Here is a 22,712-nt window from a genome sequence, read left to right on the forward strand (position 1 = left end):
GTTCCAGGCACGTCCCTCTGGGGGGAGACCCCGGGGAAGACCCAGGACACGCTGGAGGTATTATATCTCTCGGCTGGCCTGGGAACGCCTCGGGATCCCCCACCCCGCAGAGTTGGCAAATATGGCTGGGGAGAGGGAAGTCTGGGCTTCCCTGCTTAGGCTGCTGCCCCCGCGACCCGACCCCGGATAAGCGGCAGAAGATGAATGGACAATTACAATCGGTAAGTAGCAGTCATAGTCACACAAGGAAAGGAATTGATCATTTTAGAAGTGTACCTCTTAATTACCTTAAACTCAGAAAATGACCACCTGAATACATCTATCTTCTTTAATCCACCATGATTTTTGTTCAAACCAATTATTTTGTTTTCATAACCAGGAATGTATACAGCTTTGAGTATAACAATACACACAAAGTCTTTGTTTCTACATCAAGAAACTTTACAAATGGAAATATAAAGTAATCTTGCTTAAAAACAAACTTACAGAAAACAAAAAGTCTTTAGTTGTTGGCCTTTTAGAGGTCATTCTACAGCTTTTCATAGCATTTTTAATTTCTTATCAGGTGTAGATTATTTATAGTTTTTGTCCAACTGTTTCTTTTGAATATACTGTTTAGAAATAAAGGCATTTTTTTAACCATTTAAAATGACCACTTTTTGAAGTGGTTATTTTAAGGGCATTTTACTTGCATCCTGCATTTTGTTGCTTAAAGCTACTCTTCTAAATCAGCTCTTTACTTTTGCTATCAGTATGTTTAAATATGTAGTATCATGCTTTCATAAAATAACTTCATGCACCACCATAATTTACTAAATTCCAAATTTATTTGTTAAAGACGGTTAAATCTTTACAAATGTGCACTTTGTAAAACTATTACAGGTTATTTGGAAATAGTTTAACAATTAAAACTGCATGTTATGTTACTGTTTCTGACTTGACAGCTTTAATTTGGTCAGTTTTATCCTAAAACTGAACAGGTTTCACATCTGGTGGATCTGTCTTTGAACTTTTTTTTAATAGTCTTTTTTTTTTTTTTATGGAGTTTGGTTTGCGTTGGAAAGTGTGATGTTTGGAGCTTGTTGGTTGTCATCAGGCTACGAGCTGGATTTGCTGGGTTCTGTAGGTGTCAAAGTCCTCAGGAAGAGTGTCTAAGAAGAGACATGAGACACAGACAGACATATATAGTATTCATAGTTAAAAGCTAATATTGTAACTAATAATGACAGTCAAGGCACAGTTTTATGAGGGGAAAAAATCACTTTTGTTTGCAATGACAGCTTTCTTTTTCATTGAGAAGAAAGTTGTGCTAACTTCAGTCCTAGTCAGGTTCTAGCACAGCCACAGTGTGGATAAAGAAGGAAGAGCAGTGTTTGGACTGTTGCGTATGCATTACTCACCATTGCAGCGGTAACGCAGGTTGGCCCAGATAATGTTCTCTTGGGAGAAGCAGAAGACTCCTAGTCGGCCTCCTCTCATTGTGGCATCTATGATAACACCTGTATCCGCCACCATCTGAGGTCCCTCAAAGAAACGGACCCTGCAAACCAACACACGACAGAAAACATACCGCAAATATATTTTCTTTGTGAGCTTGACAAATTTGTTCTGCATTTATGAGTATGTGACAGTCTCTGAAATATAAAAACACCCATATGATGTCTAATTTTATATTCTATGAAAAAGTAAATCTAGCAACCTTTAATAGTCTTGTTTTTTTTCCCCACAAACAGACTCCTATTTGGAGCTGATTTATTTATAAAAAAAATAAGAGCTTAAGCAAAACCTCACAGAGCAGCCTGCATGACTGCAGGCATGAAGCATCGCTCTAAACAAAGACTGCAAATGAGTGAAAGAACCAAATTCAACTCAACATATGAATATTAGGCCAGTCTTTTTCTTTTCAACTAAACTGCAATGGACAAAGAAAAAATCTTTGTTTGTTAGCATCTTATGAGACACTCTGAAATTAGTCCTCTGCTTGTAACCCATCACTAGGTGCAGTGGGCTGCTGAGTTAAGAGCCTGCCTCAGGGGCCCACAGTGGTTCACCTTTATTATCATGAAGACAATTAATCCTGAAGTTCCATCAGTACCTGATGTAACCATCAGCTGGCCGGTGCTGGAGGAACCAGCGATATGATGTCTTGTCTTTCCAGCCAACATTGCGAGAGTCTTTCCACAGGAGTTTCACCTGATCACCGGTGTCACCGGTGTGCCACAGAGCATTCCTCAGGTTCTCCCCTGGACCTGTGTTTGACTTTACTGCCTGTTCAAAAAGCATAAATAAGTCTGAGTATCTGGACTGTTTTCTTTTTCTTCACCCTTCCCATGTGTGTCAAAGTTTTTTTTTTTATTATTTGTTTTAAAGGTTTTTTTCTGTTTCAGATTATTTTCCAGTGTTCAGTGGTATCCACCAAACAAATAAGCAGCTTGCTTACACTGAACCGTTTTTACCAATAAAAGCAATTTTGGTCTTGAGCAATAAGACCTAAAATAAGCTTGTTAGAAAGATGAAGACAAAAGCTGCTGTAGCAATGTAAACAGTACACAAAAACATTTGTAAAATGTTTAGTACACATGCAAATATTTTCTAACAAAGTAAGTTTCAAAACTTTTAATAGTTATAAGTCTATATAGGATGAGTAGCTATACACTTCTTACATAGTTGTATTAGCTTCAAATATTAAAAGCTAATAAAAGCTTTTGATATTAGCTTTTACAATATTAAAGGTAATATTATGACTAGTAATAGAGTATATGATGTACCAACTAGGTTTAACTTGCTGATCTGAGTATAACTTATCCTCATATTCAAGTGCATCTTTTGGATTTCTAAGTTGTAGTTTACTCCTAAGGTAGCATTGTTTTAATTTTCTTTTTGCCAAATTAGTTACAGCTTATATTTATTCATTTGTTTTCCTAGAAAACATAAATTGTTTAGTTTTTTTTATTTTTTATTTTTGGTAGAGCAGTGGACTACCTTCAGTTGGATGCCAGGTTCTGCCACAGCTCTGAATGGGTTTGCCTGCCAGTAGATCTGTTCCACCTGCTTCCACATGACCACGTAGAAACTGGAGCTGTCCTGGTAGCCGAAGATGAACCCAGCATAGTCATCATCTGTTACCGTATTTACGTGAAACGTACCTTCAAAATCCACACCACTGAATGCAGTGTAACCTGCAGAATAGATTGTTGCACACAGATATCAGACATGAAAACAGGACACATGGACGCTTTAAACTCAGTATAAAACTGTTTTCATAGTCTGTGATAAGAGATTATGTGAATAAAAACAGTTTTAGGAAATGTCCTGACATAGAGAACTGCACAGAATAGTGTGCTTTTAAAAACTTCTGATCAATACCTTTTTATTAATTCAAAGCAAATAAATAATTCTGTTTTTCGTCATCTAGATTTTGACACATCAGTCAAACAACCTCTCCACATAAACTCATGATTAAATGTCACTTGTATGTTCTGTGAATTTAAAGCTTAAATATTTCAGGTTGCTGTCTTGCCAGAGCAGAAATGTAAGATTTCCAGAAACTTTATACTATTTACTGAAAAACCAGACACCTACCAACAGCCAGCCCAGGGTCACTGTTCATAGTCTGAACAATTTCTCTTCCCTGCAGAAACAGAACAGTTTATTTAATTAAAACATAGTTTGACAGAACGTTTTCTGACACAAAATGTTCTGGTATTTCTGACCTGGTTAAGCACCACCCAGTTGGGGTCAATCTGTGCATCTCCTTCAGGGTCCAGAACGACAGTCTGGTACTCTCTGAAGTCGGTGAGGGTAACTTCAGCATTTTCTGGACAAACATCGATGGTGTCTACTATGGTGTCATTGTCAAAATCCTTCTCACACACATTCCCCACTCCATCACCTGTGAGGAGGGAAAGATTTTTTCTGAGTATGAGGTGAAGTCATTTTGACTTTGATTTATCTGAAGTGTTTCTGACCATCAGAGTCCTCCTGCAGAGGGTTGGGAATCAGACGGCAGTTGTCTGGACCAGGTGGCAGCAGGTCTGGGATGCCGTCGTTATCGTCATCATCATCACACTCGTCTCCTTTTCCATCTTTGTCAGTGTCCAGCTGAGAGCTGTTGATGACGGCTGGGCAGTTGTCCCTGGAGTCTTGGTGACCATCACCATCGCTGGAGAAGATGAGAGATGGTGCAGATTTTAACGTAAAAACGCAGTTTAGATAAATATGTGCAAATTACCAATGAGGTCACACGTTACCTGTCCTTGTTGGTATCACAGGGGTCTCCGATTAAATCATTGTCGACATCAGTCTAAAAAAAATAGACAGTAGTTGTTGTTGGCATGATATTTTCTGAGGCGTGTGAAATAGAGTGACTGTCAGCATCACCAACGACCACAGCAGGGATGATTTTCTTATCCGACAAGACCGTGTGGTTCAAGCTGGTTGAAATGCTTTCAGTTTTATTGTGTTTTTAATATAATCCCCATTATAACAAAAAAAAATCTTTTCAGTAGTTTGGTTGAGGTCTGTGAATGGATTGCTTGTTTTTGTACAGTACTTTGAGCTGCTCAGTGTATGACAGAGGTGTCCAGCTCTGGTCCTCTAGGGCCACAGTCTTGCAGGTTTTCCATACATCCTTTCTCCAATGCACCTGACTCAAATTAATCAGTCATTGTGTAGAACTGCATCGGCTTCTGGATCTTTTTAATGTAAGCCCAGTCGTGTTGGAGCAAGGATACATTGCAAACTTGCAGGACAGCAGTCCCTGAGGACCGACTTTGGACATCGCTGGTGTATGAAGTGTGCAAGATGGATAGCTTAATGCAGGGGTGTCAAACTCCAGTCCTGGAGGGCCAGTATACGGCAGGTTTTTGTTGTTTCCCTCCACCAACACAGCTGATTTGAATCAAATGCATCCAGCAGCTTCTTGATAACCTGTTTTTCAGTTTTGGTCAGGTGTGTTGGAGCATGGAGACAACAAAAACCTTCAGGATGCCAGCCCTTGAGGACTGGAGTTTGACATCTGTGGCTTAATGGATGAAACAGATCAGTAGCAGCATTTTCTTCTGACTTAAAACCCATCAATGAACAATGCCTTCACCTGGTCAGGGTTGGGAACATAAGGACAGCTGTCGCAGGCATCTCCCACTTTGTCTCCATCGCGATCTTTTTGGTCAACGTTGGGAACCCTTTTGCAGTTATCCAAGTGATTAGGTATTCCTGACAACAAAGAGAACATCAGTGTTTATTAAAAGAAACCTGCAATCACATGATGAATATTGTGAATGAGGAACAAGTCAAATAATGCTTTCTCAATAAGTATTTAAAGTCTACGCAGATGAAAGGCTTTAAAATTAAGTTTATTAAGTGTCACTTTGTGGAGAGAAAGAAGTAAGATGATTGTTTTTGTCAAATTAATGTACAGAAATCTCACCATCTCCATCAATATCTTCATCACATTCATCACCAAATTTGTCAACATCTGTGTCCTTTTGGTCATTGTTCTTTACTGCACGACAGTTGTCGCAGGCATCGCCGAAATCATCCTCATCAATGTTCCTCTGGTCCACGTTAGGCACCAGCACACAGTTGTCCTGTGAAAACAATGTTTTAGTCTCTGCAAGAACTCAAATGTGGAAAAAATGCAGCACATCCACTTGTGTGTTTTGTTTGTGCACAAACTTGTGTGTTAAGGATCCCATCCCCATCTGCATCTTCATCACAGGCATCCCCAATTCCATCATTGTCAGCATCCTCTTGGCCAGAGTTTGGCACAGTGAGACAATTATCCTGCAAAGACAAGTGCTCACTGTTAATTCATTTAGGATGCTTTGTGTACGCACAACCTCTGACCTCTGACATGCGCGATGATTTATGCTGATGATCATGTTCATTTTACTAATTTGTGGAAATATCACCTTGTCGCAGTTCCTCTCTGGACAATTTAATTTCTTGTCAGGAAAACCATCAATGTCAGTATCAGGACCGCAAAAGTAGCCATTACCAGCCCATCCAACTCCACACTGTGAAGAAAGAAAATGTTTCTGAAGCTTTACAGCCTGGTTTTATTAAACTTCTGTGTCCTACCTGCCATTAAAGCTAAAACACTCCCGAAATGTCACACCTAGCACAAGTAGGTGAACTTCCACAAGTGCTTTGATTGCTTTATGGTTAATTGAAGTGAAAATGTGACATCTCTGATAGTTTGATTTACCTGACATTCAATAGTTCCCTCTCGATGGACGATGCACTCAGCGCTGGAATGGCAGGGGTTGGGCTGACCGTTCCCACAGGCCCTCTCAGCCTTACAGCCACGTTTTTGATCCCCAACATAGCCAGGCTTACAGGAACCACATCTGAATGAGCCCTAGTCATACAGAGAAGTATGAAAAAATGCACACAGCATCAAGGTGAGCATGTCTGCTAACTGTAAGATTGCTGTGTCAAAATAACTTAAAACTTACTGCCGTGTGAAGCATCCAATGATAGTTTTTATTTTTTTCATAATTTCTAAATTATCAGTGTGATGGTTAAACAAAAGAAAAAGATGCTTCAGTTTGTGATAAAATTAACTAGTTAACTCAAAAGATTCTGTTATACTGGGCAAGACCTTCTGCTGAGGACACGTGGCCAAATTTAGTCTGATCATTTCAAAAGAAAGAATAAACCGTGAGTCAAAGACATCTGCAACAGAAACAGCAAAAAGTGTTGATACAACTTCAACTGAAGGGTTATCTTCTCTGTGTATGATTATGTAGTTTGATCGAACATATTTAAGCATATAAACTGTTTGATAAGATAAGCTAATGTGCTTGTTAAGAAGACGGGACTCTATTAGGACTATTTGTGGTTGCATTGTACCTTGGGTGCAGTTTTCAGACCGACCACCAGAGGGCGCGGCCTCTTGTGGGCTAAAATGTTAAATAATTGTTTTTTATTAGTTTGGTCCTAAGCTTTGGGGATGGTCACATGTTCTTTGTGGGTTTTTATTTTAAGTGTGCGTCCATGAGACAGGTGGGTGTCTTAGTGTGATATAAAAGGTTTTACATAAGTTTAATGGTCTTATGATTATGCTGTAAGCTTTATTTTTCTTGATTATTCCTGCACCAAAGCTAATGTGTAAGCTAACCACGACTGTCCGGCAGACTTCGTACATATATTATTTGATTGTGTATACCTCTTCATATGGGTGGAATAGCCCACTATGTTAGATTTGTACATGGTGCCAGACATCAGCAATGTGCTCAATCTTATTTCTGAATTCTGAATAGACCCAGGCAATTAATGGTGATTACTTTGAGGCCTATCCAGTGCCTTTAAGCAGAGCATGACTGCTTCTTTATGTTGGAATTGACCTGCATTATTTCTGTTTATAATTTGGTTGTGATTTTATCATCTGTGAAGTTTCTATTACTAGTCTCATATCTTCTTTATTTTGTGTGTTACAGAACCACACGCATACACACCCACACATGTATGTACCATTTAGTATGTGAACCATGGCTGGGAATAAAAGAGCCTAAAGGATTCCCCTGGATTTTTTCTTGCATTTTAACCAATGCACACTCCGCGATCACAACAACACTGAACCAGATCAGCGTAGGAAAGTCCCCATTACAAAATTTGGTGCCGAAACCCGGGACCAGGTGATTACGGAGTGAGGATGGATTATGATTCCCAGAGAGGTGGCGCCCGTCCAAGGAGGGCTGTGCGACCACCACAATGGATGAGTGACTACGAGGGATACACACTGCCACCTTCCTTGCCAGAGCAGTACAGGGCTAGTGAGGGATACGTCGAGATGACGCCCCTTCTGCGACACTCAGGCCAGAGAAGCGAGATGTCCTCTGGTCTTTATGGAGCTCGAAATACTGGTCCACCATTATCCAGTACCCCCTTTGAGGTTATGAACATTATGCAGCAACTCCAGGAAGATAACGGGCGTCTTCAGATGATGCTTACAGATATAAGGAGACAGATGGATCACAGCAATGCTACATTGTCCACGAGAAGCTTGTGGGTTATGGAGCCAGGAAGTTCTAACCCCCACCTCCAGTCTTCCTCCCAATGGACCAACTTGATCCTCCTCCTCCTCCTGCGTCCACTTCACCCTCACAACAACCGAGCATTGTCCAAGAACTTGTTCAGCGTCTGAGAAATGTACAAGTTCAGCAAGCAGCAGGTACCACAAATGCAGACCCTCGGGATAGTGCACCGCAGGCCGCTCCAACATCCCAAGCATGTGGGGAAGCAGCCTCCTCCCTCCAGGGCAAGTGTCGACAACAACTCAGCCTCCAGCTACAACAGAGAAGACGTACCAAGGCCCCAAACCATCAATACCTGAGTTTACACGTGCTGATCCCAGGCAATTTGCACGTTTTAGACTGACTCTGGACAACATTCTTCCAACTGACGTGACAGAGAGATTTAAGTATCAGGTGTTATGTGATCACCTCAGATTTGAGGAAGCTCTTCTGATCACTGACTCTTACTGTAACTCTCCTCGCCCATTCACAGACCCTATGGCTTCACTCATTAAGTATTATGGTCAGCCTCACCACTTGTCCCTGCAAAGAATAGCAGAATTGATGGATGAGCCAAATATTTGTTCCGGTGACATGGGAGGCTTCAGAAAGTTCGCGCTCAGAGTCCGAGCATTAGTAGGCATGTTAGAGCAGCTTGGAGAAGATGGTCGTGTAGAACTACAGTGTGGATCTCATGTGGCGAGACTCCTAAAGAAGCTGCCTCAAGACCTACGTGCTGCCTTCCGTCGCCATGTCTACCCGCAAAACAGTGGAGTGCCATCACTCAGAGATTTTGCAGAGTGGCTTGAATATGAGCTGGTTATTCAAGAGAGTGGAGATCAAATGAACACAGTAGAGGGTACTCAGAGAAACAGAGGCAATGTAAAGAAAGACAAGAAAGCTGCTAAAAGAACTACAACAGTGCTGCTTGGAGCCATGTATTCCTTTCTCACTTAGCTGTGATGATTTCATGTATTTTTTCAGGAATAAAATTGACACTATTAGAGATCAAATTCACAATACTCTTCCTTCTACCTATAATGTTGAGCCTGTTGTGGTCTCCGAAGCATCCTTAGAACAAGGATCTGACTTGTGTCTAAATAGTTTCTGTCCTGTCCAACCCTCTGAATTAACTAAAATAATAGCTTCATCTAAACCATCCACCTGTATCTTAGACCCTCTCCCAACGAGCCTCTTTAAGGACATTTTCCCTTTAATTAATACATCACTACTAAGTCTTATCAATATGTCTTTAGTGACAGGATATGTACCACAATCATTTAAAACTGCTGTAATCAAGCCTTTACTTAAAAAGCAATCTCTGGATCCAGAGGTGATAGCAAATTATAGACCTATATCTAACCTCCCGTTTATGTCCAAAATTCTGGAGAAAATAGTTTCCGCTCAGCTACATGCCCACCTGAGCAGAAATAATTTATGCGAGGAGTTTCAGTCAGGATTTAGAGCTCATCATAGCACTGAGACAGCATTGGTGAAAGTTACTAATGACCTTCTTATGGCCTCAGACAAAGGACTTGTGTCCGTACTTATCTTGCTTGATCTTAGTACTGCATTTGATACAGTCGATCATAACATTCTGTTTCAAAGACTAGAACAGGTGATTGGAATTACAGGTACAGCGTTAAGCTGGTTTAAATCATATTTATCTGATAGACTTCAGTTCGTTCATGTAAATGACAAGTCCTCCTCCAAAACTACAGTAAGTCATGGAGTTCCTCAAGGTTCTGTACTTGGACCAGTACTCTTCACGCTATATATGCTCCCTTTAGGCAAAATTATTAGACAGCATGGAATAAACTTTCATTGTTATGCAGATGATACTCAACTATACTTATCCTTTAAACCAGATGAAACAAATCAGCCCAATTGTCTCATAGACATAAAGACTTGGATGTCTAGAAATTTTCTCCTCTTAAACTCAGATAAGACTGAAGTAATTCTCGTTGGATCTGAAAAACTCAGAGCTAAATTTTCCGGTTTTGTAATGAACCTGGATGGCATTACTTTAGCTTCCAGTGCTACAGTGAGAAACCTTGGAGTAATATTTGACCCTGACCTGTCCTTTGGCCCACATATTAAGCAGGTTACTAAAACAGCCTTCTTTCATTTACGTAATATAGCCAAAATTAGGGACATTCTGTCTCAGAGTGATGCAGAAAAACTGGTTCACACGTTTGTTACTTCGAGACTAGATTACTGTAACTCTCTATTACTGGGCTGTCCTAAATATGCCCTGAAAAGCCTTCAGCTGATCCAGAATTCTGCAGCCAGAGTCCTGACCAGAACCAGCAGGAGAGATCATATTTCTCCAGTTTTTCTCTTTTCACTGGCTGCCTGTTGAATCTAGAATAGAATTTAAAATCCTTCTCCTTACATATAAAACCCTCCACAACCAGGCACCACTATATATCAAAGACCTCATTGTTCCTTATATACCAACCAGAGTACTTTGTTCGCAGACTGCAGGCTTACTTGTGGTTCCTAGAGTCTCAAAGAGCCGAGCAGGAGGCAGAGCCTTTGGTTATCAGGCCCCTCTCTTATGGAATAAGCTCCCAGTTAGTGTTAGGGAAGCAGACACCCTCCCCACCTTTAAGACTAGGCTGAAGACTTATCTTTTTGATAAGTCCTATAGCTAGGGATGGTTAGCATCCCTTAGTTATGCTGCTATATGTTTAGACTGCTGAGGGACATTTCCTGATACACTGAGCTTCTTTCTTTTTCTCTTTATCTCTTTCTTTTAAGGAACAGAAGACCAGCTGGATAAAGACAAACAACCGCTGCTGGCATTGTGGGAGGCGCCACCAAGCAGCTCAATGTCGACTTAGATCACAATGCAAGATATGCAGAGGTAAGCACCTGGAGGCCCTGCATGAAGTAAATCTGCGAGCAGCTGCATCAAGATCAATAAACCCAAATACCCCTGAGTCAGATAATACATCATCTGCTGATGTTCTCTATCTAGACCGGCGAGCAGGGTGCAACCAGGTTCTTTTGAAGATCTGTAAAGTCCGGCTACAAAATGGTGAGCACACACTTGAGACCTTTGCCATCCTTGATGATGGATCTGAGAGGACAATCCTGCTGCAAGAAGCCACCCGGAGGTTGAAGTTAAAAGGGACCCCAGAGTATCTATCGCTACGAACAGTGAGACAAGGGCTGAGAACAATAAAAGGGGCATCAGTGATGGTTAAAATATCACCAGTAAGCCATCCATCAAAGACCTTCACCATTGAAAAGGCCTTCACCGCAGAAGAGCTTGGGCTGGCAGAGCATTCCTACCCAGTGAGAGCACTCCAGCATAAGTACAGACATTTGAAGAAGCTACCCCTGCAACCATTTACAAATGCTCAGCCACTGCTACTGATTGGCTCTGATTGTCCGCACTTAGTGACTCCTATCCAGCCTATGCATTTAGGTCCACCTGGAGGCCCTGCAGCTGTCAAGACCAGGCTTGGTTGGACACTTCAAGGACCGGTTGCCTCGTGCCATCTGAAAGGTCAGTCTCAGCAATGTCTCTTTCTGTCCACTGCCTCCCCTACTGCAGAGCTCGTCAGCCATGTGGAAAAGCTATGGCAACTCAATGTTATGCCGTACAGAAGTGAGAAGCTAATCATTCAATCTTTGAGAGCGACAAGCTTTGGATCTACTGGAAGAGAAGACTACGCAAGTAAAGGTGGAGGGTGTTGACAGATATGCAACTCCTCTCCTGCGTGTCCACAATATGCCCACACTCTCTGTGCCACCTGAAGTAGTTCTTAACAGTCTGCGAGGGACTGAGAAACGTCTCAGTCGTGACCCGGAGAAGGCCGCAGCATATCGGGCAGAGATCATGAAGCTGCTGTCAGCAGGTTACGCCAAAGAAGTAAGTGATGAGCAGGTGAGGTCCTCAAGTGAGTCATGGTTTATCCCTCACCACATGGTGACACACAATAATAAGAATCGTGTTGTGTTTAATTGCTCCTTCACTTACAAGGAACAGAACCTGAACGAGATGCTGTTGCCTGGTCCGAATTTGGGTGCCTCAGTCCTTGGTGTCCTGGTACGCTTTAGAGAGCACTCTATTGCTGTCAGCAGTGACATCAAGGGGATGTTCCATCAGGTGAGACTGCTACCTGAAGACCGTCCACTGTTGCGCTTTCTCTGGCGTGACATGCAAAGAGGCGCTCATCCCAAAGTGTACGAATGGCAGGTACTCCCATTTGGGACCACATGTTCGCCATTTTGTGCAATCTATGCTCTCCAGAGACACATCCATGACCACAGTCAGCAGGGAGATGACCTGCGCAGTTCTATTGAGAAGCACTTTTACGTGGATAATTGGCTACAGAGCTTCTCGTCCATGGATAAGGCCAAAGACGTCATGGACAAGCTGAACACTCTGTTAAAGGAGGGGGGATTTGAGCTTCGGCAGTGGGCCAGCAGTAAGCCGGGCCTCATCAGCCATCTCCCAAAGGAACTGAGATCAGAGAGCAGCGAACAGTGGCTGAATCACACAGAGATGAACCCCCAAGAGCCCGCTTTAGGTCTGCGCTGGCTGTGCCACTCTTCATTACAAGTCCAGGCACCTTGAGAGTAGTCCACCAACAATGAGAAATATCTACAGAATATTGGCCAGTCAATACGATCCTTTAGGGTTCCTGATCCCATTCAACACAAGAGCAAAAGTTCTTGTTCAGCAACTGTGAAACAAGAAACGTGAGTGGGATGATCCTCTGCTCCCCAGCAAACTACTCACTGCCTGGAAGGCATGGGAATCTGAACTGCCAGAGATGGGAAACACCAGTCTTCACCGTTGCTACGTCAGTCCAGTGCTAGACAGACCTGAATGCAGCAGAGAATTACACATCTTCTGTGATGCGTCTCAACAGGCGTATGGCAGTGTTGCATACCTTTGCACAGAAGATACGGATGGGCATGTAGAAGTTGCATTCTTGACAGCACGCTCCAAGGTGGCTCCCAAACGTCAACTCTCTATGCCACGTCTTGAGTTATGTGCCGCCCTCACAGGAGCACAGTTGGCCAGCCTACTTGTCAGAGAACTGACCCAACCGTTGTCAAGCGTTGTGATGTGGACAGATTCCACAACTGTCCTCACTTGGATCAAGTCTGATTCATGTCACTTTAAGGTATTTGTGGGCACACAGATTGCAGAGATCCAGGAGCTAACAGACACCCAGGCCTGGAGGTATGTGATGTCAGCAGATAACCCTGCAGATGACCTCACAAGAGGTAAACGGCTACAAGAGCTCACAAACCATTCTCGCTGGGCAAGTGGACCCCCGTTCCTGTTACTTTCCCTACAGCAATGGCCGAAGTATCCACCTCCTCCATGTGATGACTTTATGGATGAGCAACGAAAACTCGTAACATGTCTGGCTACATCCGTGAGCATGGACCCAGTGCCAGATGTAGGACAGTTTGACACTTTCCACAACCTTGTAAAGGATGTTGCTACACGTCTTCACGGGGCAGCCAGCGCCTCGGAAGAAAGCCCCACTGCAGATGACTTCAAGGAAGCTGAGCTTTGCGTCCTGAGATCCGCTCAAAGAGACAGTTTTCCAGATGAAGTTCAGTGTCTTTCAGCTGGGAAACCAATACACACCTCGAGTCGCCTTTACACACTCTCTCCTGAACTTGATCAGTCCCTACAGCTCATTAGAGTTGGTGGGAGACTCAGACGCTGTCATGGACTGGAAACTGATATCAAACATCCAATTGTGTTGGAGCCCAAGCATCCAGTAACCAGATTAATCATCAGGCAAACGGACAATGAGCTGAAGCATCCAGGTTCTGAGAGACTGTTTGCAGAGCTTAGAAGGAGATTTTGGATTTTAAGGGGCCGTGAAGTTGTAAGACGTGAGCAGCGGTCCTGTCCAGAATGCCAAAGATGGAGAGCCCAACCAGTCAATCCAAAGATGTGTGACATCCCCATGTCCCGCCTCCGGCTACAACAGCCAGTCTTCTTTTCTACGGGCATGGACTGTTTTGGACCCATGCAGGTCAGAATAGGCCGCCGTCACGAGAAGCAGTGGGGACTGCTCTTTAAATGTTTAACAACTAGAGCAGTCCATATTGAAGTGTTATCCAGCATCAGTACCGACTCCTTTCTGATGGCATTGAGAAGGTTTATCTCTCGACGTGGGAAACCCGCTGAGATACTTTGCGACCAGTGCACTAATTTCCGAGGTGGAGATCACGAACTACGGGAAGCCTTCAATGCCCTGCATCCATCTCTACAAACCCGACTAGCAGAGTACCAGCTGAAGTTCTGCTCCAATCCTCCCAGTGCTCCTCACTTCGGTGGGTCCTGGGAGCGGGAGATTAGATCGATTAAAGCCGCTTTAACATCAACACTGGCTTGTCAGGTTGTAACAGCTGAAGTCTTTCAGACGGTGTTGGTGGAGATCGAAGGCATCGTCAACTCAAAGCCTTTAGGGTATGTCTCATCAGACCTGGCTGACCCTGACCCCGTCACCCCAAACCTATTACTCATGGGGCGGCTGGATGAAACTAAAATTTAAAATTAAAACATGTTTATTAGGATAATATAAATCACACATGCATATATAGATACATCACCAGTTCACCAAGCACTACCTTTCATTCCACACTTTATACTAAATATAGAAGCAAATGCCTATTGGCAGCACTTCAGGAATTATTTGGAAAAGATTTAGCAAAACTTTAAAATAAAAGGTGTCCTGAAATCCTTTTCTCTTATGTGTTATGTCTGCTAGTATTTAATTTATTTACAGGAGATTGGACAGTGTTTTGCTTTTGTACTCACAGGTGTGTTCATGCACACAGAATTCTCCACACAGCCATGGTTGGGACCTTCACACTCATTGATATCTTTGCACACCTTAAGACCAACAGAGAGGCAAAACATTCAACAACAATAAAAAGTTAAAAAGAATTAAATGAATTTATTAATAGTAACTGAGGATGAATTTAGACAATCTGGGTGATTAAATGTTTGAAAAAGTACTGTTGCTCACCTTTCACAGAACTCATGGACAACTTACAGACAAAACAAGTAATTACACAAGTAAATAAAATTATTACCAACATATCATAATCAATTTGGTAAAGAGAGAAGATGAAGTTGTCCCAGTCTAGAGAGATACATTTTTTAGGAATGAATTAAAAGCAGAAAGAGACTCACAGATGATGATTAAGGTTCTTATCTAGATCTGTGTGTGCCAATGTGTGCTAGCTGTTACCTGTTTGTTGGCAGTGGCGTAGGCAAGGCCGACACCCTGGACCTGAGGTCCGGTGTATCCAGCTGGACATGAGCCACAGCGGAAGCCAGGGGAGGTGTTGATGCAGCGAACACCCATGTGACAGGGCATCACTGTGCACTGGTAATAAAGACAGACACATATACTTCAGGATCAAACAGATGGCTGTTTTCAGTTCTGTCTCACCCTGGTGTGTGCATATATCCTGGCTCATTTGACCCCCATACTCAGGTGCTGCTGTATGGTTAAAAGAAACAGATAGAGAAGTGCATCTTTCCCATCCTGAGACATTCAGCACATCCAACAAGAGGATCAGAGTCATCTTCTTGTTTCTTCACATCCAACATTTAATTAGATCAGGAAAACCAATGTGAACAACAGTTTATAGAATAAGGTTTACAAAGCCTGTATTCTACCTGGGCTGGAATTCAAAATGCAAAATACAAGGAACCTTTCAGATAACTTGTATTTTGCTGACTAGTATGGATTAATTGATCTTAACTCTGTCATTGTAAAGATTAGTATACAGTCAAATCAAAAGATCAAATTAAAATGTATTCCAAAAGCACTTTTTGTGCAACACAAAGTGCTTTACATTATGGAAACGATTTATACACATTAAAAAGCTGGAGAAAACTCGACCAAGCACTTTTGCATCAACCAGGACAAAACTCTCCAGTGTTTCCTCATGTAAAAACTACAGTTCAGACATGTTTAAATCAACCTTTTACTGAGATAAAAGACAAATTCTTCATTTTTATTTCTGAAGTGGTCTACAAAACCCTCACATCCGGAATCTGATGGTGGCATTTATCAAGATAATCAACATTTAAATAGCATCAGTGGTTTTCAAAGGAAATTGAGGTTTTTCTTATGGTTAGTAATGCAAATTGAGAAATTAAAAGTATTCTTGCCTGTTTGATGGTGTTGCTATTTAACAATGAATAGTAAATTTAGTTGTTTTTTTTCATTGCCTTTTTGCTCTCCTGCATTTTAGTTGAAGTTCTTTCATTTTCTTGTTTCTCCATTGTTGTTGTTCTAAGTGGAGCTGCTGAATTATTTGCTGATTTTAATCTGCAGTTAAAATCATCTACAATAAATCACATGTAGCAGGTAAAACGAGAGACGCAGTTTGGTTTAAAATGTCAATAAACTTTGCAGCCACTTCGGAAGTTATATATTGTTTCCTTACAGTTAACTAGTCACCAGAAGAGCTGGTGACTAAAGAATAACTAAAGAGCCCAGAGAGGGTTTGCTGTATGTTGGTTGTTGTAAATGATCACTGTTACTGTAGAGAATGGTCATCAAGCTCTGCAGCTTTGTCTTTTCACTTATACAAAAAAATCATTTTTTGTTAAGTATTGGACTGAACATAACTTTTAGAAAAAGCAGCCAGTGTCCAAAGGAAAACTTTGACAGACCTTAAGAAAACCTGACTTATTGCTCAATTAAAGATTGCTCTTTAAAAGAACGTCTGGCTCCTAAAGAGGAAAATATCAAGAAAAAATGGATGGCTTAACATCTGATCAAATTAATGTAAAATAATGTGAATATTGTAGATTTATTTTAGCATATTAAATTGTGTTTAATAAAAGCTTGTTTCAGTGAATTGGCTACTTAGACATGCTTCTTAGAAAGGACATTTTTTCTAAGAAAAAATATCAGACTTGATTTTGTTTCTGTTGTTGTTATTGTTGATGTGGTCGATGTATGAAAAGTCAGTGGAATTTACTACTTTTCAAAGATAGCCTCTATCTTTCTCTTTTTCATGGCTAAAAAGCTGTTAAGTCCATGTTACCTTTTTAAAACTACACCTACAAGACTTAAAAGATTTTGTATATGTTAATTAGTGATAATCATTTATTAGAATGAAGAAACAAACAAAGAAGAAATAAATAGTTGCTTATTAATCATCTCTGTGTACCTCATCCACATCAGTGCAGTGGGTCCCATTACCCTCCATGCCATCAGGACACAGTCCACATTTTATACCCTGAGGAGTCTCCTTGCATTCCACCCCAGGATGGCAGGGGTTGGGAACACAGGAGGGATGAACTGGATTACCTCCCATCCCTGAGGAGAGAAGAGATCCTGGTTCGGTTCAGAAGCACCTTATTGGTTATTCTATTTTAATACTGCCAGTTTCTTCTGATGGATGCTGTGAACTTTAGGTGAGGACATGATGCTCATATCAAAACACATCTTTTCACACTATCCTAGTCCTTTTTTAGTGACGATGGCCTTCGTTTCTTCTGTCACCTCCTGCAGCTCAGGACGGGGGATTGGAACAAACTCAAGATTCAATGCAATCTGTTGGTTTTCTAGGCTATTTATCATGAACTAGTTTGAATCGATGTGTCTGTAAAATGCCCTGAGATGACACTGTTATGAAGTGGTGCTATACAAATAAAGCTGAATTGAATTGAGATGAATTGAAAGTTTGAAAAAATTGGAAAATTATATGGATCTAAAATGTAAATATACGAGCCTTGTAATCTTGTAAAAAAATCATGCAACTAAATAAATGTTAAAGGAGGCTGATTAACTCACCACAGGCTTCACACTCCATCACTGTGTTTTTCAGGAATACAATCTCTTTAATCTGTAAGATATACAAGTTTATTTCTCCTAAATTTACAAAGCAGAGTCAATTTCTGTCATTTTAAACAGCAAAAATGCAACTTCTCTGAGGCCAGGTTTTAATAATAAAGATGTTTACCTGTTGTTTCAGCAGCTCTTTAATCTCAGCCAAGGCGAGGTTAGTCATTTTAATCTGAATGATGATCTCCCCATCTGGATTTGGAAAGAAAATACAACCCATGCCATTAATTAGTTGGTTGTTTTTTTGTTTTTGTTTTTTAAATCAGCAAAGTTTGTTCTATTTAAGCAGCACACACATACATCTTTAACATATTATTATATTTTGATAAAGTTTCACGTTGGTCAAATTCAGCTTTTTTTAATTCATAAATGAAACTTTTTTCATTTAATTGATTATCCTGGTTTTCAGCAATTTTGTCGATAGATTTAGTATCTGCCAAGTTTGTTTATTTCACTAAAAACTAGAAAACTGCTGTTACAAATCTGCTGTCGCCAATTACAAGTCTACATTAATACTCCAAATCAAACTTGTCCTTAGTATTTACAGTAATTTGGACCTAGAAAAGAACCACTTTAAACTGGTTGTTTATTTTAATGAGTTTGGATTCTGGTGAAATCTCAATACTGAGACAAATCTTAAGACAGTTCTAAATATTCATATTAAACTAAAAACTAACCAAAGCTAGATGTGTTTTCTTTATTATTTGAGTTTTAATTGGCATTGTTGATAATGCAGTAAATTTCTAGCTCAAAGTGGTCACATTATACATTTTGCTTCTGAGCAAATGAAGATTATATATAACTATCGACCTACCTTCCTATCCATCCATCCATCTACCGTATCTATCTATTGTATCTATCTATCTATCTATCTATCTATCTACGGGGATGACACCTAAGATGTTGGTTACAACAGCATAAAAAACAAATATTTTTATGTTTCTTAGTATTATCCAAGTAAATAGAGATAAAACTGTAGTAATGTTTGTAATATGAAAGGCTGTGGACGCTGAAAATGTGTGCTTACCTTGACTATATCTGAAAACGCAGACTGTGTAAACACAAGAGGGCAGCATTAAGTTACCACATATCAGAGGTGTCCAAAGTATGTCCTTGAGGGCCGCTGTCCTGCAGGTTTTTGATGTATCCCTGTTCCAACACACTCCGTTTCTGTGAAATGGATCCATCAGCCAATGAAGTTTTTCCCGGTGACTGATTATTTGAGTGAGGTGTTTTGAAGCAAGGATACATGGAAAACATGCAGGATTGTGGCCCTCAAGGACCAGAGATGGACAACCCTGTCGTGTGTGAAGTTGCTGGAGCTTGCAACTCCCAGTCTGTCTACTGGGAAAAGGATTGCACATGTAAATGAAACCTTTAAAAGAAATGAGGAGGGGGGGCACTTTTTTTTTTTTTTTGCTTTATTGATAACCTAATAAAAAAAAAAGACAAATCACAATTTTCTTTTGTTTCTTCAGCATTATTGGCCAATAAACTTTGCACAGCTATCACATCTGGTGGTGCAATAATTTTCACATCTTTTCCCTAAAATGTTTTCATTTTTGGCAAAATAATCATCACTCAGCTGGTGAGATGATGCTCTATGAAAGTTGCATTATGATCAAGAACATGGTGTTATTAAGAATATCAATACCTATTACATATTGCAATGTCCCATCGAACCTCATGCACTTTGCTTGCACCATCTCTGCTTTTTTTTTTTCCTTTAAAGGATTTCTCGTCCATTCATTATGGTATCATGCAAAGCATCTGCTTTCTTATGGCTTATCATTTATTGTTTTTAGAATAATTTCTCAATTTGAATTTTAATTTAGTTTTGCATTTCAACATTTAAAGATAAGAGGTAGAAATAACTGGCTCACAGTTGGCATAAGCTAAAAAAAGAACAGAAGAATGACACCATGAACACAAAATTAAAAGAACAAAAATGATTTAATGCTAAAAACAACAAATTTGCACAATAAATGTTTAAACCAGATTTGCTTTGAAAATATTCTTTTTCTGTGGAGGCTTTGTTGGCCAAACATCTGGGACCAGAAATCCACTGAGGAGTAAATACAGACATGTGGGGGGCAGTGGTGGTCCTGCACTAGATAAACCATCTCGTCTGATACCACAGTCTAATACATGGCATTCCTCAGCCACCAAGGCCTTGTTTGAATTCACGACCCACGCATTCACTAGAGTCTGCGATATTTTGAATCCAGCTGTTAAATGATTCTGCAGATATGGCCTGACAGAAAATTCTCTGGAAGACATATTTTTGGGCTCACAAGTTCACAGAGATTAAACTAGTGGGCGTTGTGACTACAAGCTTTCCAGGATTGAAAAAGATCTGGGTTTTCTATGGTACTTATCCACTTCTCAACCATCTGCTACCCATCAAACAGTACACCTATAACTAGAAATGCTGAAGAGATTGTTTTATAAGTAAAAGTGGAATAAATTCTCCTCCTTTCTGTGTAACGGTTGAAATGTTTGATTCATACAATAAAATACTGTCAGTTCAGAACATTCATGAGACATTGAGGTTGATATTTAAGCTAGCAGATAATTTTTCAGAGGAACATTTTTATTATCTTGATGTCGTGTTTATGACCTGGTGACTGTCAGTCCTATCTCAGTTCAATGCCGCCGGCTTGTACCAATTTCTGTGGGAAACATGTGGCTAACTGTATTCAGCAGCTCGTGGCTAACAATGTGTGTTCACTGTTTGGTTCTGATCAGGTCATGTATAAAGGAATTTGAACCTTTTCCCTTATAAAAAAAAAAAAAAAAAAAAAACAAGCTACATGATGTAGCCATAAACAGTACTGCTGAGTCTAAAGTTACAGATGTAGAGCCAAGCAACCAACAAGGCGTAGCTTCATGTTCAGGTTACAAGTCAGTGCAGTCTCCACCTTTATTATAGAAATGTAAATTATTGCTGCTTTAAAAGACCTTCAAAATGACAGACGTGTTTATACCATGAAGAACTGCTGTTTGAGTTCAGGTCAGGTTGACTCTGTGTAGCCCATTCTGGTGGTCTTGATTAACTCAAAGACCCCAGTGCTGCACCCCTGCTCACACCAACCCCTCCCCCAGAGGAGCTGTACAAGGGCACAAATCCCCTGAGCACAAAGTAGAGGAAATATGTTCTTGTCATTAGCAGAAACTGTGTTTACTGAATGAATTCCACAGCAAAAGAAAAGATTGAGGAAATAAATCACTCTCCCTGCTTATCGAAGGGTCAAAACCAGGACGTTGGGGGGAACACGGTGATTGTTTTTCCTTACTTTGTTTACTTTACGATTTATAGATAAAGTTCAAACGCTGGTTCCCCTTTATGAGACAATCTTGTCTCTTACCTGTTTAATGAGATACTAATTTTAACGATAAATAACTAAAAGTAAGTAAATCAGCACTTTTTCAGATTTTAAACTGTTTTTTGTTACTGTGGGATGATATAATGTATAGAAATTATTTGCCCTGTTTGACTCTGTACTGAGTGTATTAGTTGCACCTACATGCACAATGTGGACTTTTTTAATCAGCTGAGAGTAGTAAATGATAAAAGACAAACAGAAAGACAGTTCTCACCTCCCTGTCCTGCGACGGCATGCCCCCCCAGGCAGAGCAGGCAGGTAAGCTCTAGAAACCACAGCATGCTTGGATCTGTTCAGGTGCAGCAGCTTTGTCTCCTCTCTTGCTCACTCCTTCGACTCGGTTTCAGTGCTCCTCCTGCAAACCTGGTTCCAGCAAAGCACTTGGAGCATTTCCTCCTCTGCTTCGGTTTTTATTCCCCCACCTTCACCCCCCTTTCCCAGTTTACATCTCCATCATCCCTTCTCCTAAAACTCCCACACAAATGAGAAGAAGCTTGATTGCACAACTTCACAGTGTGTGATGGAAGCATCAACCTTTCCTACTCGTGATGCTTCCTGTGGCAAGATGCTTGCATCGATGAAGATCAGCACGTTTTGTGGATATTGATGTTAACGGCTGTTTCGTTGTTGTTCAAGACAACTGTAAAAACAGTCCAGGAGTAGTTTGGCTACTGCTTTTGGCAAGCTATAACTTTTTATCCCTCAGCTGCTTGTAAGGATTTGTTTTCTCACACTGCTTCTGCATTCTTGTCCATTGCTGTCAAATAAATAATGACGTATTTGTGTGTTGTCGTTCATCATAATTCTGGTAATCAATTGTATTAATCGGATCTAAAGATCTATTTAAGGACCAGTTGATAATTTTATTGTGTTCTACGGTAAAACCTGAGACCTGGAAAAGTTCTGACTGTAACTTCCGAATGCAGGCCAAGTCATCATCAATTTATTACTATTCTTCCTGGAAACAACTCCAAAATATTTTAGAACTGACTATAAATCTACTATTTCTCATTTACGGGCCAAGTGTATGTGCAACATAAACCACAAGACAATATATATATATATATATATATATATATATATATATATATATATATATATTATATATTATATATTATATATACATTTAAAGATTGGATAGCAAGAGATTTCTATGATTTCCAGTTAAATTCATTATATATTTACATTAATTTTATCTTCAGACTTTATTCTGTTTATTAATTTCCACGAGTTTATTTATATACTCTTTAGTAACATATTCTAAGCTGTGGATAGCATTTGCTGCTGTAAAAATCAATGTTTCTTTTGTCCGACCCGATCTATCCATTTATAAATAAATCAGTTTCATATTTATTCTGTATAATTGCAGCCATGCTTTTATAAGATTCAACTTTTGTCTTAGACAACTTAAGTCATTATTGTTTGGTTTAATCTTCCATAAAAAT

At 40.3% G+C, this 22,712-nt stretch overlaps 1 protein-coding gene across 1 annotated transcript; it reads right to left on the reverse strand.

Moving 5' to 3' along the window:
* Positions 1–504: 504 nt before the first annotated feature.
* Positions 505–21,627, reverse strand: comp (cartilage oligomeric matrix protein). The gene is made up of 19 exons (XM_079245371.1): positions 21,482–21,627; positions 18,000–18,073; positions 17,831–17,882; positions 17,205–17,353; positions 15,263–15,400; positions 14,827–14,901; positions 6,209–6,361; positions 5,913–6,017; positions 5,677–5,784; positions 5,429–5,588; positions 5,096–5,214; positions 4,251–4,303; positions 3,969–4,162; positions 3,714–3,892; positions 3,583–3,631; positions 2,983–3,179; positions 2,096–2,268; positions 1,401–1,540; positions 505–1,151 (listed from the first exon to the last, which is right to left on the reverse strand). The coding sequence occupies exons 1-19, from the start codon at positions 21,546–21,548 to the stop codon at positions 1,093–1,095; spliced, it is 2,244 nt and encodes a 747-aa protein (XP_079101497.1). The 5' UTR covers positions 21,549–21,627; the 3' UTR covers positions 505–1,092.
* Between the last annotated feature and the right edge of the window lie 1,085 nt (positions 21,628–22,712).

Source organism: Telmatherina bonti (assembly GCF_933228915.1).
Source record: "Telmatherina bonti genome assembly, chromosome: 8".
Lineage (NCBI taxonomy): Eukaryota > Metazoa > Chordata > Actinopteri > Atheriniformes > Telmatherinidae > Telmatherina > Telmatherina bonti.